At 36.0% G+C, this 16,723-nt stretch overlaps 1 protein-coding gene across 1 annotated transcript in view; it reads left to right on the forward strand.

The window, feature by feature from the left end:
• The window catches only part of Pds5a (PDS5 cohesin associated factor A), a 99,413-nt gene that overhangs the window by 26,517 nt on the left and 56,173 nt on the right, over window positions 1–16,723 (forward strand). Inside the window, exons 3-7 of the mRNA XM_075943349.1 lie at window positions 5,872–6,075; window positions 7,813–7,899; window positions 8,376–8,473; window positions 13,106–13,232; window positions 14,494–14,574. Coding sequence (XP_075799464.1) covers window positions 5,872–6,075; window positions 7,813–7,899; window positions 8,376–8,473; window positions 13,106–13,232; window positions 14,494–14,574 — 597 coding nt within the window. The remainder of the gene's footprint in view (window positions 1–5,871; window positions 6,076–7,812; window positions 7,900–8,375; window positions 8,474–13,105; window positions 13,233–14,493; window positions 14,575–16,723) is intronic.

The raw sequence follows: 16,723 nt of genomic DNA on the forward strand, positions 1-16,723 counted from the left end.
ACTTGGATATTCTCTCTCTGACTTTTGGTTAGTTTGGATAAAGGTTTGTCTATTTTGTTGATTTTTCTCAAAGAACCAACTCTTAGTCTCATTGATTCTTCGTATTCTCTTTGTTTCTATTTTGTTGATTTCAGCTCTCAATTTGATTATTTCCTGACGTTTCGTTCTCTTAGGTGAGTTAACTTCTTTTTGTTCTGAAGTTTTCAAATGTTCTGTTAATTCACTAGTGTGGGATTTTTCCCCTTCTTTATGTAGGCATTTAGTGCTATGAACTTGCCTCTTAACACTGCTTTCACTGTATCCCATAAATTTGGGTATGTTGTGTGGTCATTTTCATTGAATTTTAGAAAGTCTTTAATTTCCCCCTTTATTTCTTTCGTGACCCGTTGATGATTCAGTTGAGCATTGTTTAATTTCCATGTGTTTGTGGGTTTTCTGGAATTGGTATTGCTGTTGACTTCTAGTTTTAAAGCATGGTGATCTGATATTGGGTTATTCCAATTTTTTTTTATTTGTTGAGGTTTGTTTTGTTACTGAGTATGTGGTCAACTTTTGAGAAAGTTCCATGAGGTGCAGAGAAGAAGGTATATTCTTTTCTGTTTGGATGGAATATTCTATAGATGTCTGTTAAGTCCATTTGAGTCATAACATCTGTTAGTTCTCTTATTTCTCTGTTCATTTTTTGTCTGATTGACCTGTCCAGTGGTGAGAGGGAAGTGTTGAAGTCTCCCACTATTAGTGTGTAGGGTTTAATATATGATTTAAGCTTTAGAAGTGTTTCTTTGACATATGAGGGTACCCTTGTATTTGGGGCATAGATGTTCAGTATTGAAATTTCTTCTTGATGGATTTTTCCTGTGAGTAATATGAAATGTCCTTTGTCTCTTTTGACTGATTTTAGCTTGAAGTCTATTTTGTTAGATATTAGGATAGCTACACCCACTTGTTTCTTAGGTCCATTTGATTGGTATATTTTTTCCCAACCTTTTACTCTGAGACCATGTCTGTCTTTGAGGTTGAGATACGTTGTTTTTTTTTTTCTTTTCTTTTTTTTTTTAAAGATTTACTTTACCTTTTTTTTCTTATTGTTTATTTACTTTATTTTATGTACACTGGTGTGAAGGTGTTAGAGACCCTGGAACTGGATCTTCAGGCAGTTGTGAGCTGCCATGTGGGTGCTGCGCTGAGAACTGAACCCGGGTCCTCTGGAAGAGCAGTCAGTGCTCTTAACCACTGAGCCATCTCTCCAGCCCCGAGATACGTTGTTTTTGTATGTAGAAGCGGGATGGGTTCTGTTTTTGTATACAATCCATTAGCCTGTGCCTTTTTATGGGTGAGTTGAGTCCATTTACATTAAGGGATATTAATGACCAGTGATTGCTATTTCCTGTTGATTTAGTTTTCATTGTTGGTGATGTTAATTTGTGCATTTTTTTCTTCTTCGGAATTTGCTGTAATGATATCATTAATTGTGTGTTTTTGTTGGGTTGGAGTTTTCCTTCTAGTATTTTGTGTAGGGCTGGGTTTGTGGCTAGGTATTGGTGAAATCTAGATTTGCCATGGAATATCTTGTTTTGTCCTTCTATGGTAATCGACAGTTTTTCTGGGTATAGTAGTCTGAGCTAGCATCCGAGGTCTGTATAATGCTTGACCATGACCTTCTGACTTTCATTGTCTCCACTGAGAAGTCAGGTGTAATTCTGATAGGTCTACCTTTATATGTTACTTGATCTTTTTTCTTTTCAGCTCTTAATATTCTTTCTTTACTCTGTATGTTTAGTGTTTTGATTATTATGTGGCAAGAGGACTTTTTTTTGATCCAGTCTTGTTTGGTGTTCTGTAAGCTTCTTGTATCTTCAAAGGCATATCTTTATTTAGGTAGGGAAAGTTTTCCTCTATGATTTTGTTAAATAAATTTTTTGTGCCTTTGAGTTGAACTCCTTCTATACCTATTATTCTAAGATTTGGCCTTTTTTTATAGTGTCCCATATTTCATGGATATTTTGGGTTAAGCTTTTGTTAGGTTAATGTTTTCTTTAACTGATGAGTCTATTTCCTCTAGTGTATCTTCAGCGCTTGAGATTCTCTCTTCCATTTATTGTATTCTGTTGTTCATGCTTGCATTTGTGGTTCCTGATCTTTTTATCATAATTTCTGTTTCTATCATTCCTTCGGCTTGTGTTTTCTCTATTTTGTCTATCTCAGTTTTCAAGTCCTGAATAGTTTATTTTATATGTTTGAGTTCTTTTTCTTGGATTTCTTTAAGTGATTTTCTCATATCTTCCAATTTTTTGTTAGTTTTTTTCTCCGTTTAAGGTAATTTCTCATTTCATCTTTAAGAATTTCAAACATTCTCATGAGGTTATTTTTTAGATCATTTTCTTCTGGTTCATCCATATTTGGTTGTTTAGGTCTTTCTTTTGTAGGGTCTTTAGGATTTACTTGTATTGTGTTGCTCTTTGTGGTGTAGCATGTGATCTTACCTTTTCTACTCATCTTTTCCTCTAATAGGTGTGGTTGGGGCTGTCTGAGATTCTGTTGAATGATCTAGGTGCTAGTCAATCCAAAGCTCAGATGGTTGTTTCTTGTGGTATAGTCCATGTCACAGTTCTAGTTACCCCGTTGGTTATTTGGTGTTCTTGGAGGTAGTTCAGTGTTCCTGTGCTTTGGTCTTCTCCCTTGAAGTTTGCTGTCTCAGGCTGGCTTTGATCTGTTTCTGTAAATCTTGGTCTGGATCTCCTCCTGCAGAAGTCCCTGGCTTAGTGTTGGACCTGTGGTTGTGAAGATTGCTGGCTCAGTCAGTCCTGATCTGCCCCTGTTCCGGAACTGGCTTCGGCTCCTGGTGGAGCTTGTTCTCTCTGTGTCTTAGGTAACTGGTTCAGTCCCGCTCTGGTTTTGGTGGGTCGCAGACTCTGAGTCAGGTTGTTGGCTCAATCCTGGTCTGCCAATGTCCCAGGACTGGATTGACTCCTAGGGCTGGATTTGCTCCTGGCTTCTGCTCCCGGTGGAGCTTGTTTACTAAATAGCACATTTTTAAATGAACTGCATCAGTACAATAGTATAATAATAAAAACAAGCAGGGTGAGGTTATGCACACCTTTAATCCCAGGACTAATGAGGCAGAGGCAGGCCCACCTCTGTGAGTTTGAGGCCAGTTTGGTCTACAGAATGAATTCTAGGACAGATTCCAAAGCTACAGAGAAATCCTGCCCCCCTCAAACAAAACAAAACAAAAAGAATAGAAATAAATATAACAAAAATAACCTTAAATTCTTATCATGTAAAAAAAATCAGTACCATTGTAAAATATTTAAAACTAGTAGTTACTTTTTTAGATTAAAAGTCAGTAATCTACACTTTTATCCTATTATTCCTGCATACCTTTTTTTCTTTTCAGAGCCAGGTCCCTGAATCTAATCTCCTTTGTTCAGCTTTTTTCCTTATCATGAACAATAACAAATTGTAACCAACCCCCCTAAGCAATGACAAACATCCATAACCTACTGAATGATCAAAAACCATCCGCTCACCTCTTGGGAATGTGGGCATTGTGTTCTCTAGACTGCTTTCTGTTGTGGCGTTGGCATCTTTATCCTGGGGATGCTAGCTGTTGTCCAGTCTTGGTATGATGAGATAATGCAAAGCTTATCTGAAATTTTGGCTGGAGTAGTCTGTGAGGGTGGATTATCTCAGCCAGCAGACTTAAAGCTGATCTGATGCAGACTCTGAGGAAACTGCAACAGAGGTACTCAAAGAGGTTGGATCACATGGGCCACGTATTTTCTTTGGTGTTTGATTCCCTTGCTTTGAAAACACATAAACTTTTAAAGGTAACATACATATCTGCATTAACACATGTATGGACTATATGTTATTCACAAGGTAGCCAAAGATAAGTTTTTCTTTTATGTTTGAGCAGGTAAAATATACATTATTTGTCTTGTAATGTTTCTTGTGGTTTTTTTTTTTTTTTGATTTTCGAGACAGGGTTTCTTTGTAGCTTTTTGTTCCTATCCTGGAACTAGCTCTTGTAGACCAGGCTGGCCTCGAACTTACAGAGATCCTCCTGCCTCTGCCTCCTGAGTGCTGGGATTGAAGGCGTGCGCCACCACCTCCCGGCTTGGTTTTATTTCTTTATGTCTGAAGCCAGAATTTACTAGGGGTCTCCCTCAACCTTGAATGGATTCTATAGGTTTTTGTTTTCTGTGCAAACAATAGCATAACCTCTTCTCCAATGCAGCATATTTTTTTATTTTCATTTTGAAGTTAAGCCATTTTTAAAATATGTAGGTTGGTTTAATTTAGCAGTTTCCATATCCAATGTCTCAGAAGCTATTGCTTGTTCATAAAATAATTCAGTCAGTACAACACCATACAGGATCCAGTTTCTGTCTATATTTTCTTTTTTTCCCTTTTTTTTCTGTCTGTATTTTCCATCTTTATGTGACTTATCTTTTTTATAGTATTTTTTCCTTTGGAGACTTTATCTTACTATTTATAAGCTTGTTTTTATGACTTTTCTTTTCATTTTCATTTTTAAGCTTATGTATGTTGTTAAACACACTGTAACCTATTTCAGAGTTTCTTTTTTGTCTGAACCTGCTTTACTGCATATCTTCAATTTTTTTGTCTGAGTGAAACCTTAAACTGCTGTGCAACTTAGCTCATGGCATGCTGGCAGATCAAGCCTGTAGGCAGTAGCTGGAAGATGCGTCTTTTTTGCTCAGCCTGCATGAAAGACTGTGGTACTACAAAGCCATGTTGGCTCCATTTTTGTGTGTTTGGAGCCTTTTTTAAAAAAGCCTTCTCGGGTTCTGTGTAGGAATACATGTTGGGTGCCAAGTGTAGTCATACTTTTCTTTGAGCTGCCAGCTCACAAAACATGACAAACTTACTTATTAATTATGAAAGCTAGAATAACAGCTTAGGCTTGTTTTTAACTGGCTCTTATAACTTAAATTAACCCGTTTTTATTAATTTACTTTCTGCCTTGTGGCTTTATTACCTCATCTCCTAATAGCCCATCCTGTTTGCTCTGTGTCTCACTGGCTATTCTGCCCTCTTCCTAGAATTCTCTATGTCCAGAAGTCTCTGTTATACTTCCTGCCTAGTTATTGGTCATTTAGCTTTTTATTAAACCAGTCACAGTGACTTTTAAAAGTAGAAACAAGGTCGAGTCTTGCTGTGTAACTCAAAACGGCTTCCAGCTATTTCTTTAGCTCAAGTTTAGCTCAAACTCAGCATAAGTTATTTATAATTAAAACTTTCCATCAGAAATAGAACTACATGAAGCTTATAATATGGTTTTATATTATACAAAGGCCAGTAAAATTCAAGTGAAGGTTTAATGAGGCTATAAAATGCAACTTTGATTATAAAATGAAAATGATATAAAATGCTAAATACCTTATCAGTTGTGTACATGGGGTCAAAACAGTTTTAGTTAGTTACATTTGAGTAATGAAATCAAATATATATACCTGAAGTTACAATTGCTTGAGAATCTAAGGAGGAAATTGGGAGAATTACTTGGTTCTGCTCTGACAACTTAGCAAGCTATCATCTAAATAAATAGTTCAGTACGATCACAGATGGAAGTTTTTAAGTCATAGAAATGTGGTATAAAACAGATAAGGTGTCTGAGTAATCTACAAGTTGATTCTTGTTTTTTATAAATTTCCTTGTGACTGTGCTTTTCATGATTATGATTGTTTTTTCAGTGTGTGGTGGTTGGGAATGAACCTAAGACCTTTTGCTCTTCCACTGATCTACACATCCCCAGCTCTTTTCCCAAGCTCACAAAAGGAAGGGGAGGAGGGACATCTTTAACTGATTACTAAGTATGATGGGTTGATTTTTTTTTTTTAACAGATGGTAGTGAAAACTTTTATGGATATGGATCAGGATTCGGAAGATGAAAAGCAACAGTATCTCCCACTAGCCTTGCATCTCGCATCTGAATTCTTTCTCAGGAACCCTAATAAAGATGTGCGCCTTCTTGTAGCATGTTGTCTGGCTGATATATTTCGAATTTATGCCCCAGAAGCTCCATATACTTCCCACGATAAACTTAAGGTAAATATATTGTTTGCAAAATACCATTACTTTTATTTTGTCACATAAGAGGGTTTTTGACCACAAGTTTCATATAATTATTTATTATCTACAGATATGACTGGTACAGAATGAGACTTTGGAAGGTAAAGATCAGAGCTTGTCCTGATCTGCTTATATTTAACCTTCCTGTTCGTCCCCCAGAAAGCCCAGTTGGATAGATGGAAAGCATAAATAGTGGCTTAATGATAGTTTGTGAAACAGTACTATACTAGAATTTAGACAGTGAGATAATTTTCCTCTTACAGGTTATTAAGTAGTGGATATTCAGAACTGCTCGTTTTTGTGGTTCTATCTTTTAAAAACAATTGTTAGGGTTAGAGAAATGGCTTAGAGGGAAAGAGCACTGGCTGCTCTTCCAGAGGTCCTGAGTTCAATTCCCAGCAACTGCATGGTGGCTCACAACTGTCAGTAATGAGATCTGGTGCTCTCTTCTGGCGTACAGTCATAAATGCAGACAGAACACTGAATACATAAAAAATAAATCTTAAAAAAAATTGTTAAGGTGATCTATTGAACTGGTTTTATACTGTTTTTGAGTAATTCTTGGGGAAACGGTAATATTATTATTTATGTGAATGTGCCTGCATGAGTTTACGTGTATGCCACGCATGTAGATGCTGGCAGTGATAAGAGGAGGCTTTCATATTTTCTGAAATGAGTTACAGATGGTTGTAAATCCCCAGACGGATGTGCTGGGAACCAAACTCGGGTTGTGTATAAGGACAGCAAGTGCTCTCATTACCGAGTCGTTGCCCCTTTTAGTACAGTTAGTATTGCCCTCTCATCTCTTGTTTCTTTTTCCATACTTTCAGTCACTTGTGATCAACCAAAATATTAAATGGGAAATTCCACAAATGACAACAGTTCACAAAGTTTCAGTTTGATAAGTTCACTGTCATGCTTTCTCTTGAGACATATGGTGTCTGCCCATGAGTCACTTAGTGGCTTTCTTTGTTACCTGAGAACTGGACTAGTGTCTTATTGTTTACGTTCAAGTCATCAGTACTTAAATAATGACCCCTTTTATAACTTTGTTTTGTAACTTTTATAATACTGTTCTGTCTCATGGTTATTTCTGTTCATGTTTTACTGTGCCTTATAGACTAACCTTTATCATGGATATGCATTTAAGGAAAAAACAAAATACATGTAGATTACAAGCATCCACTGTCCGGATTACAACAAAACATGTCATTTTATGCTATACTAATATTAGTTTGAATGAATGAAAATGTCTCAAGGAAACTTATTAAGGAACAAAGCACCATCCTCAGTCCTCAGGTCAATGCCTCGTGTTTGTGCCAAATAGCTTTTCATTATCAAATTCAAAACCATGGACTGAAAACTACTTGCTTACATGTCAGGAGAAAAGAGTAGTTTTCCATGATGCAATGCAGAGACAGTGAGTGACAAGTGTAGTAAGATGAAGAATGTTCTCAGATGAGTGTGCAGTAAAAGTCTGTAGTTTTGCTTCCAAAGGATGTTGTTTTGTTTGTTCTAATCTATTCCAGTCATTTAAAATAATGCTGTCCCACAGCATTCAAATAAAGGGGAACTTTGTTTATTGTAGTTTGTAATGACTTTTAGATATCTATACCTCTATATGTAGATATAGATATGCACTAGTGTATTGCAAAAATGACAAGTAATAGTGTCTAAGCTAATAAATTTTTTACTTTTTTATTTCTTTAACAGGACATATTTCTCTTTATTACCAGACAGTTAAAAGGTTTGGAGGATACAAAGAGTCCACAGTTTAATAGATACTTTTATTTATTAGAGGTAACAATAATACTTTATTTAATAAATATGATTCCATGTAGTTGCAAATTCTTAAAATTATAATGTAAAGTAAAACTGTTATATATAACTTATTTAATAAATTGTCTTACATTTCCTAAGGAAAATATCTCTATGTTTCCTCCGTCTTTAAAAGATGAAGTATATCTGGTGAAAAAAATTATATGATATTTCACTGTCATTCTTAATCTAAAAATGAATCTTCACAGCTTCTGAAATTTTATGCTTATATATATATTTGTAATAACTCCTAACTATTCAGTACTTTTCAACCTGAGACAGTTGATGCTGCCAGTTAAGTTTTTAAAGATTGGACTGATTTTAATTGTGTACATTGAGTCTTTGTAGACTTCACTGTAAACAATTCTACATGTAAAAATTAAATTGTACTCATGTGCTTTTGTGTGACAGTTCTACATGTATGTGATTAACCAGTTATTTTTATTTGTTGATTTAAGAATTTAGCTTGGGTTAAATCATATAACATCTGCTTTGAGTTGGAAGACTGCAATGAAATTTTTATTCAGCTTTTTAGGACTCTCTTCTCAGTAATCAAGTAAGTTTTTTTAAGTTTTTTAAAAAATTTTGTGTTTATTGAAGTGTTAGGTACTCTAATATATAAGCTAAACTCTCTAGATTTCTAGAGAAATTATTTTCTAAGAATATTACAAAGGGGGAAATAAACAAATCCTGTTGTTTGAAAGCTGTGGTCACCATTTTTCAACTAATTAGTTAATTATTTCCTTGATATAGGGGCTCCTTTGTAGCTCTGAGAGACCTGGAAGGTAGCCAGGTTGGCCTCAAACTTGCAGTTTTCTGCCTAACCTACTGAGTGATTAAATTATCAGGATTAAGGCAGCATACCTGATGTTACACTGCCTCTTTAAATTTGCTGTATTGAACTGGTTGACTTTTCGTGTGTTTCAGGCTAAATAATATTAGAGGGTCATAAAGCAGTCCTTGGAGTTTTTTATCTTTTTAAATATTTAAATATTTGACAGTTGTGTACATATATACATTGATTATTTCACCCTCAGGATACTCACTTTTTTGTGTTGGGCGCTCTCCCCCTCCCCCCGTAATCCACTGAGTCTTGTTAGTACTTCCTGCTGGAATATTTTAAGGCTTTTGTTAGCTTATTCTTCCACAGATGACCATAGAGCGAGTTCAGCAGTACAGTGCCCATGCCACTTTGAGAAGACAGAGTCCACAGCACTCTTTCTCCTTCTCTTGTATCCTTTCTAACCCCTCTTCTTTGCTGTTCCTCACTCAAGTCTTGACTAGGAGAGTGCAGTGAATGGTATAGGAATTTCATGTTGAGCTGGTCTCTCAACCAGCACTTATTCTCAACACTTTGACGAGTTAAGAGTCTGCATTATCTATTGTTTACTTTAGAAACTTCTCTGACCAGGCTTAGAGCAACACTGACCTATGGCTATAAACACAAACATTTAGGGCACAGTTCGATCACTTGTCCATTTAGCAAAACAGCAGGAGTAGGCTCTCATCACCAATCATCCCCATGAATTTCTGAACCATGGGGTTTTGACCAGATTTATTATACTGGGCATGTATTCTCTCTTGTGGAACAGGCCTAAGATCCAATCAGAAAGTGGTTGGCTACCCTTTTCCCTCCCAGCTGTTTGCATAGTACTTTCTGCCACTATGAAAGCTAGCTATTGGAAGTTTTCGTGTCAGTTCCAACTTGATTTCTCTAACTGTCCTGCAGCCACAGTATATGTGTCTCCAGTGGTAGTGGTAGTGGGCAATCGGAAGCAATAGAAATGGTCTGTGTTACGGGATGTGGGGGCGCTCTTGGGCCTCCCTGAACAACAACTTTAAAGGAGGTTGAAAACACCTTGTTTTGAAGAAACTTAGCCATAGAAGCAATGGCATCATAGTGTAAATGGCATGAGACATTAAACAGTGAAGTACTAGGTATTTTGTGCTTCAGTGATGTGGAACAGAAGAGATTAATTAGTTCGTTCACTTACTAACTTTGATAATGTTTTCTTTTTGGATGAAGATAATATGAGTATGTATGTAACATGTATTTTATGAAAGTTTTGGGATGAAATCTAGTGCCTCAAACTTGGTAGATACTAGGCAAATGCTCTACAACTGAACTGTAGCCCTCACTCTTGAAAGTCATATATGTTGCTTGAATCAGCTTTTCATAGAATAGAGAAACTAACAAGAAAAAAAAAAAAGAATCAGTATACTTCCTGGTCAGGAGAATCCAAACTGATTCAGTCTAGTTTTTTTGTGGGTTTCTTTAGGAGGTGGTGAGAGGGGTTGGATTTTTTGTTTTGTTTTTAAGACAGGGGTTCCCAGTAGCTATGGCGCCAGTCCTGGAACTCACTCTGGCCTTGAACTCATAGACCTGTCTGCCTGTCAAATACTGGAATTAAAGGTGTGCATCACCACCGCCCAGCTTTTTTTTTTTTTTTTGGTCTAGCACTTTTATTATTTGTTCATACCTAACATCTGAGATGTGTCTTAAAGTATTATATTATATGCATACATATCTTGTGTCAGTTTTAAATTCTCTGCCACATTAAGAAATGGCAGTTAGGATAAAAAGCAGTTGAATTTCATTTTATTGATTCATTGTATCCAAAAGACTTATCCTTTCAGTATGTGACTCTGTTGGGTTGCATGTGAATTTCTAGAAATTTTTTCTTTCTCCTTTAGTATAGTGAAGGTTTTATATTAACTTAAAGTAAACAGATTTGATTAGTGTACTAGCTAAAACATTTAGATCATAAGAGCTTCCTGTGTCATTTTACTTCCAGCAAACCATTGGAATAAGTGACAAACTTTTATGCTATTTACTGTCTTCTATATAACAAAGCCTACTAGGAACTTGATTGTACGAGAAGCCACCATTATTTTGCCCATGATTCTGCTTGGCAGTTTGTCTGGTTTGGGTTCTCTGTGGAGTCTGTAGTTTTTTTAACTGGGCACCTAAGCAGTAGATTGAAGTAATGCAATAATAAAATCACATCAGTATCTTTATACACTGAATAGGCTTCAGAATTATCAAGAAAGGCAAGCTCTTCAATACTAGAATTTTTGCTAATCCTTTAGTAGCTTCGGACTTATTAGCTAAACTAGATGTATAGTCAAACCCAGATTAAAGGATTGTTCATATGGACTTCATGAATGGAACATCGTTGTAATGTGACACAGAGGAACAATCTGTGGAGGAGATTACTCAGTTGGTAAAGTGCTTGTTGCTTGTCTTTAACACGTGTTCAAATGGGTATTTGTACACTATGAGTATCTACAATAGACACACTAAAATAACTTAAAAAGAACAATTTCTAACTTTGCATTGTAACAACATTTCATAGACTTTCCTTTTGAAATTTATGATTACTATCTCCAATACTTGTGAAATTATTGATTTGTTCCCCCTATAACCTCTACAAAATCTACTCGAGCTGCATTGAAGCCTTTGTTAATTCATTTTAGGAAATTTGTTACGATATATTTTAGAACTTTTCTTCTGCTTTGATTTGATTTGGGTTTTGTACTTGGCTCCTTGAGTTTCTAGATTCTGGGCTCATCTTCTTTTGATTACTCTTCCAAACTCTCATAGGACGTTCAAAGATTATTTCCAGATTTAAGGAACATCTCACCTGTGTGTGATGATCATTAAGCACTTGAATCTTTAAGTTTGATTCCTGAATAATTCTTTGTTTACTGCTATGCAGCTCTGCAAACTTTATTCTGTACGCACTCCGCAGAGAGAACCATTAGGGTCCATAAGGGCTGTCTTCCCTGGGCTAGCCTGTTAGCTTACCCAGAATGTGATACTGGTTTTTTGTTTTTAGTTTTTTTTCATCAGTGTGTGAATGAATCCCAATATCAGAACTCTGTTGTTTCTGTATTTTTCTCTGTTTTTAGTTGTTTTGGCTAAAACACAAAACATAATCTTGTTACTACATCCAGATTCAAGTAAAGTCTTAAGTTTACTGACTTGGATTGGTGAAATTTTTAAAATAATTTGTTTTTGAGACAGGATCTGATTGTGTAGACCCTGACTGGCCTAGAACTCCTTATGTAGCCCTAGCTGGCCTTGAATTCACAAGTGTTTCTGTCTCCCAAGTATTGGGGTTAAAGGTGTGCATCACTAAGCTTGGCCATGAATAATTTTTTAAAGTCTCTTTTATCTGTCTTCCTTGTATTTTTTCTTTCCCTCTCTTGATATATGGATCTGAGAACTAAGCACTTAAGATTTGTGTGTGTTGTTTTTTTGCATCAAGCTGAATATCTATATTCTTCAAGTCATTCCACTGCCACACACAAAACATACTGAGAACTGTGCCTCAGTAGTCCTTCATAGTTGGCATTTTGTAAAGTGTGTAAGATATTTTGGAGAGTACACATGAAAGGACTGTCTTTTTAAACATTGTAGAAATTGTGGCAATCTCCCTCCCCCCCAAACTTTTAAAAGCTTACATGTTTTCCTTCATTAAATGCTAGATGGGTCAATTATTTAAAAATAGTTGTTGCTTCAAGAAAAATTTTAATCACTTAGATAATCCAGTCTTTCAATTTTGTTTCAAACTTCTGTATTTATACTATAGTATGTGGTTCTATCATTCCATAGATTATACATTTTAAAGGGATTTCTTTATTGTATGTATGTGTATATAGGTAAGTGACTTGTAGAGAATACTTCATTAGAAATTAAGGTGATGTTTGTTTAGAGTACTTTATAATATGATTCAGTTATCAAAGTAGTCCGTTGCTGGGTAGTGGGAGAAGTAAAAATCCTTTAACACCTGAGATTGTTCGTGTTGTACTGTGGTTGAATCTAGGGCTTCATGTGCATTTAGCAAGTACTCTACCACTGAGCTCTATTTCTCAACCTTGTTCTCTCCCTAGAGAGAATCTTGCTTATTTGTTCAGCTGGCTTTAAGCTATGATTTACCCTTCTTACTCTCCTGAATATATAGGATTAAAGACCTTTGCCTCTAGGTCCTAAGGTAATTGCTTTAAACTGAAAATTTTTATTGGCATAGTGGCACTTAGGGTAAGGAGGTGCAACCTAAGTTTGAGGTCAACCTGGGTTACAGAGCAAGACCTTGTCACCAGTAAATAACAAGTATATGAAAGAAAACAGACCACAGTGAACTTTGTCTTTCTAGATGCCTTAATTATTTTCCCTTCTTTTTAGCAATAGCCACAATAAGAAGGTACAAATGCACATGTTAGACTTGATGAGTTCTATCATCATGGAAGGTGATGGAGTTACTCAAGAGTTACTGGATTCTATTCTTATCAACCTCATCCCTGCACACAAGGTCTGTATAGTATCAAGATACTAAAGATCAGTTTACCTAAAGAAATCAGCTATTAGCCTTTTCCTTTTACGATTTTATATAGGAATTCCTATTCTGACGCTAGAATCAGTCTACATTGTCTAAAATATTTAATAGTTTTTATTTGCTTTTTTAAAAATGTGTATGGGCTTTTTTTTTCCTGCTTGTATATTTGTACACTATCTGTGCTCAGTGTTCACAGAGGCCTGAAGAGTGTCTGGACACTCTTACAGACAGTTGTGAGACACTAAGCGGGTCTGGGAATCAAATTCCTATCTTCTGTAAGAGAGGCTACTGCTCTCAACGACAGGCCCCAGAAATGTGGTTTTAGCTTCTTTTTGAGAGGTGTAAGATAAGAGAGATGTTAACAGGTGTTTTTTGAAACAATTGTTTTTTCTTTTCTTTTCTTTTCTTTTCTTTTTTTTTTTTTTTTTTTTTTTTTTGATTTTGGAGACAGGGTTTCTCTGTAGTTTTGGTTCCTGTCCTGGAACTAGCTCTTGTAGACCAGGCTGGCCTCGAACTCCCAGAGATCCGCCTGCCTCTGCCTCCCGAGTGCTGAGATTAAAGGCGTGCGCCACCACCGCCCGGCTTTTCGATAAATTTTTAACATTTAAATATATGCCATGGCTACCATCTTTCTTAGATCCTATATTTGTTATAATACATTGGTACATAAGGAAACAAGTAGTCATCATTTCAGAAATAGGTGATCTGGGTGTGATGGCTCACACCTTTACTACAGTCGCTTGGCAGACAGATCTCTGAGGCCAGCTTGATCTGTGTAGTAGTTCCAGGCTAGCCAGTGTTACATAGTTAGGCCCTGTTTCAAAAGAAGGTTGATCAAGGGCCTTCCCAGCCTTTCCTTGTTGTGGTTTAGGAATTTGAATCTTTGGTGATCGGTCTACAATATAACTGAATGACATCCTCAGGACTTCTTCAAATATAATTGATTAAACAATGAAATATTTAGTATTTGGGGATGGGGAGGGAGCATGCATTTAGGATAATGTGTTTAGTGAGTTCATGTTGGTTTTAGTTTAGTAGAATTATAGGTTGGATTTTTGACAGCCTGTCATATATATTTTAGAGTTTGTTTTGTTGAGTTCATTTGGCTGGCACCTTCTGTGTAAAACCTTGAATGGAATTCATGTAACTGTTTTCATATTTTGGTAAATTTAAATATGTAATTGTTCAAATGATGTTTCATCAATTCATTTGTAACTTTGCATCATTTGTTTTTCAGAACTTAAATAAACAGTCTTTCGACCTTGCAAAAGTCCTGTTGAAAAGGACAGTCCAGACTATTGAAGCATGCATTGCCAATGTATGTATCTCTATACATTTATTTCAGAACTCCGATTTTTGGATTATGTGGATTTATTATAATCATATGCAGATACATTTCTCGTGAAGATGGTTTTTTTTTTTTTATTTTCGAGACAGGGTTTCTCCGTAGCTGTTGGTTCCTGTCCTGGAACTAGCTCTTGTAGACCAGGCTGGCCTCGAACTCCCAGAGATCCGCCTGCCTCTGCCTCCCGAGTGCTGGGATTAAAGGTGTGCGCCACCACCACCCGGCCTGTGAAGATGGTTTTATTCAGATAAAATATGAAAACATACATAAATATGATCACAGTTGGAAAAAATGTAGCATAAATGTAAAATGCCTTTAAACTGGCCCAATGATAGATAAAATTTTAAAATCTGACCCCTTCTGCATCTGTATTCGCACTTGCCGTATCCTCCCAAAATTGTGAAACTTTAAATTCATTTCTGGAATTTTTTTCCCTTTTTTAAAAAATGGGTCTCATTCTATATCTCTGGCTGGCTTGGAACTTTCTAAGTAGATCAGGCTGGCCTCAGAGATCTGCCTGTCTCTACTTTTTGGGTCTCTGTCTTTATCTGTATGCATTTGTCTCTTTATGTCTTCTGGGTCATTTTTCTAAAATAGTTTCTTCTTTAATAGATGCTTACAAATATATATTTTAAAAGACAGTGTGTGTTATGGGGATCTGGAGGGTCACAGGATAATCTGTAGGAATCAAACTAAGCTCATCAGGTTTGGGAACAAATGACTATCTCCAGACTTACAGTGTTATTAAAAAATTCATTGACAGCTGAACTGTGGTGGCACGTGCCTTTAAGGACAGCACTTGGGAGACAGAGGCAAATGGGTCTCTGTGAGTTCTGAATTCAAGGATAGCCAGAACTATACAGAAAAATCCTATCTTGACATGCATCTTCCCCCCCTATACACACGCAAGCATATACATAAGTTAATTCTGTAAAGGAAAAATTGAAATTAATTGAGCGTAATTTGTTCTTTGTCAAAAAGTAGAATTTTATTTTAAAAAATTTTACTACCTTAAAATAATAATTCTTTTATAAATTTACTTATGTACATCTATTATATTCTATGTCTAGCTCTATATTTATTTAGCTTTTTATTAATAATACAAGTGAGTATAAATTGACACTTATTTTCCTTATTGCCTTGTATTAAAGGTTTTTATCAATGCTTTCCTTTACTGGTCATCTTTGAGAATGCAGTTCTATCTATTGTGGAATTACCTCCTTATAATAAAATAGGGATTATTTAAATTGTATTAAATTGTTTTGTCTGTTATTAAATTAAGACTTTGGTAGGTTGCCTTGAATGTCCTGTTCTCAGTTATTAGAAATAACTATCGATAGTTCAGATACACTTCCATAAGTATCATATCATGCTTATTTGTGTGTATACATATATTCTTTTATATGTATAGATGTTTTTACTACATGTATGGGAGTCAGAAGAAAGCAACAGCCAGCCCTCTTAGGACTAGAGTTACAGATGGTTGAGAGATGCCATGTGGATGCTGGAAACAGTACCTGAATCCTCTGGAAGAGCAGCCAGTGCTCTTAACTGCTGAACCATCTCTCCAACCCCATTTGTGTATATTTTAAGACTGTATTTATTCTTTTCAAAGACTCCATTGAAATATTGAAATTTTATGACTCATAATTTAGCTATCTAAAAAGATATATGTAACTTTATGATTTCTGAAACAAATGCTAGCCGGGCAGTAGTAGCACACACCTTTAGTCCCAGCCCTTGGGAGGCAGAGGCAGGTAGTTCTCTGTTTGAGTTTGAGGCCATCCTAGTCTACAGGACAGGCTACAAAGCTACAGAGAAACCCTGTCTCGAAAAACCAAGAAAAAGAAATGCTGATTTGTATAGACCCGTTCTTTTAACATTTCAAAGTCTGATTCCCAGCTGGAGAGATGATGGGTCAGTGATAAAGAATGCTTACAAAGGACCCAAAATTGTCTTCTTAACATCCATGTCTCATAACTGCATATAACGCCAAATTCAGTGAATTCAGCACCCTCTGACCTCTGTGGTCATATACTCAGAATATATATACACAAATGAAATCTATAAAAATTAACAAACATTCTCCTATGTGTATGTATATGTGTGACACTTGTGACAG

This window comes from Microtus pennsylvanicus, chromosome 12, assembly GCF_037038515.1.
Source record: "Microtus pennsylvanicus isolate mMicPen1 chromosome 12, mMicPen1.hap1, whole genome shotgun sequence".
NCBI lineage: Eukaryota > Metazoa > Chordata > Mammalia > Rodentia > Cricetidae > Microtus > Microtus pennsylvanicus.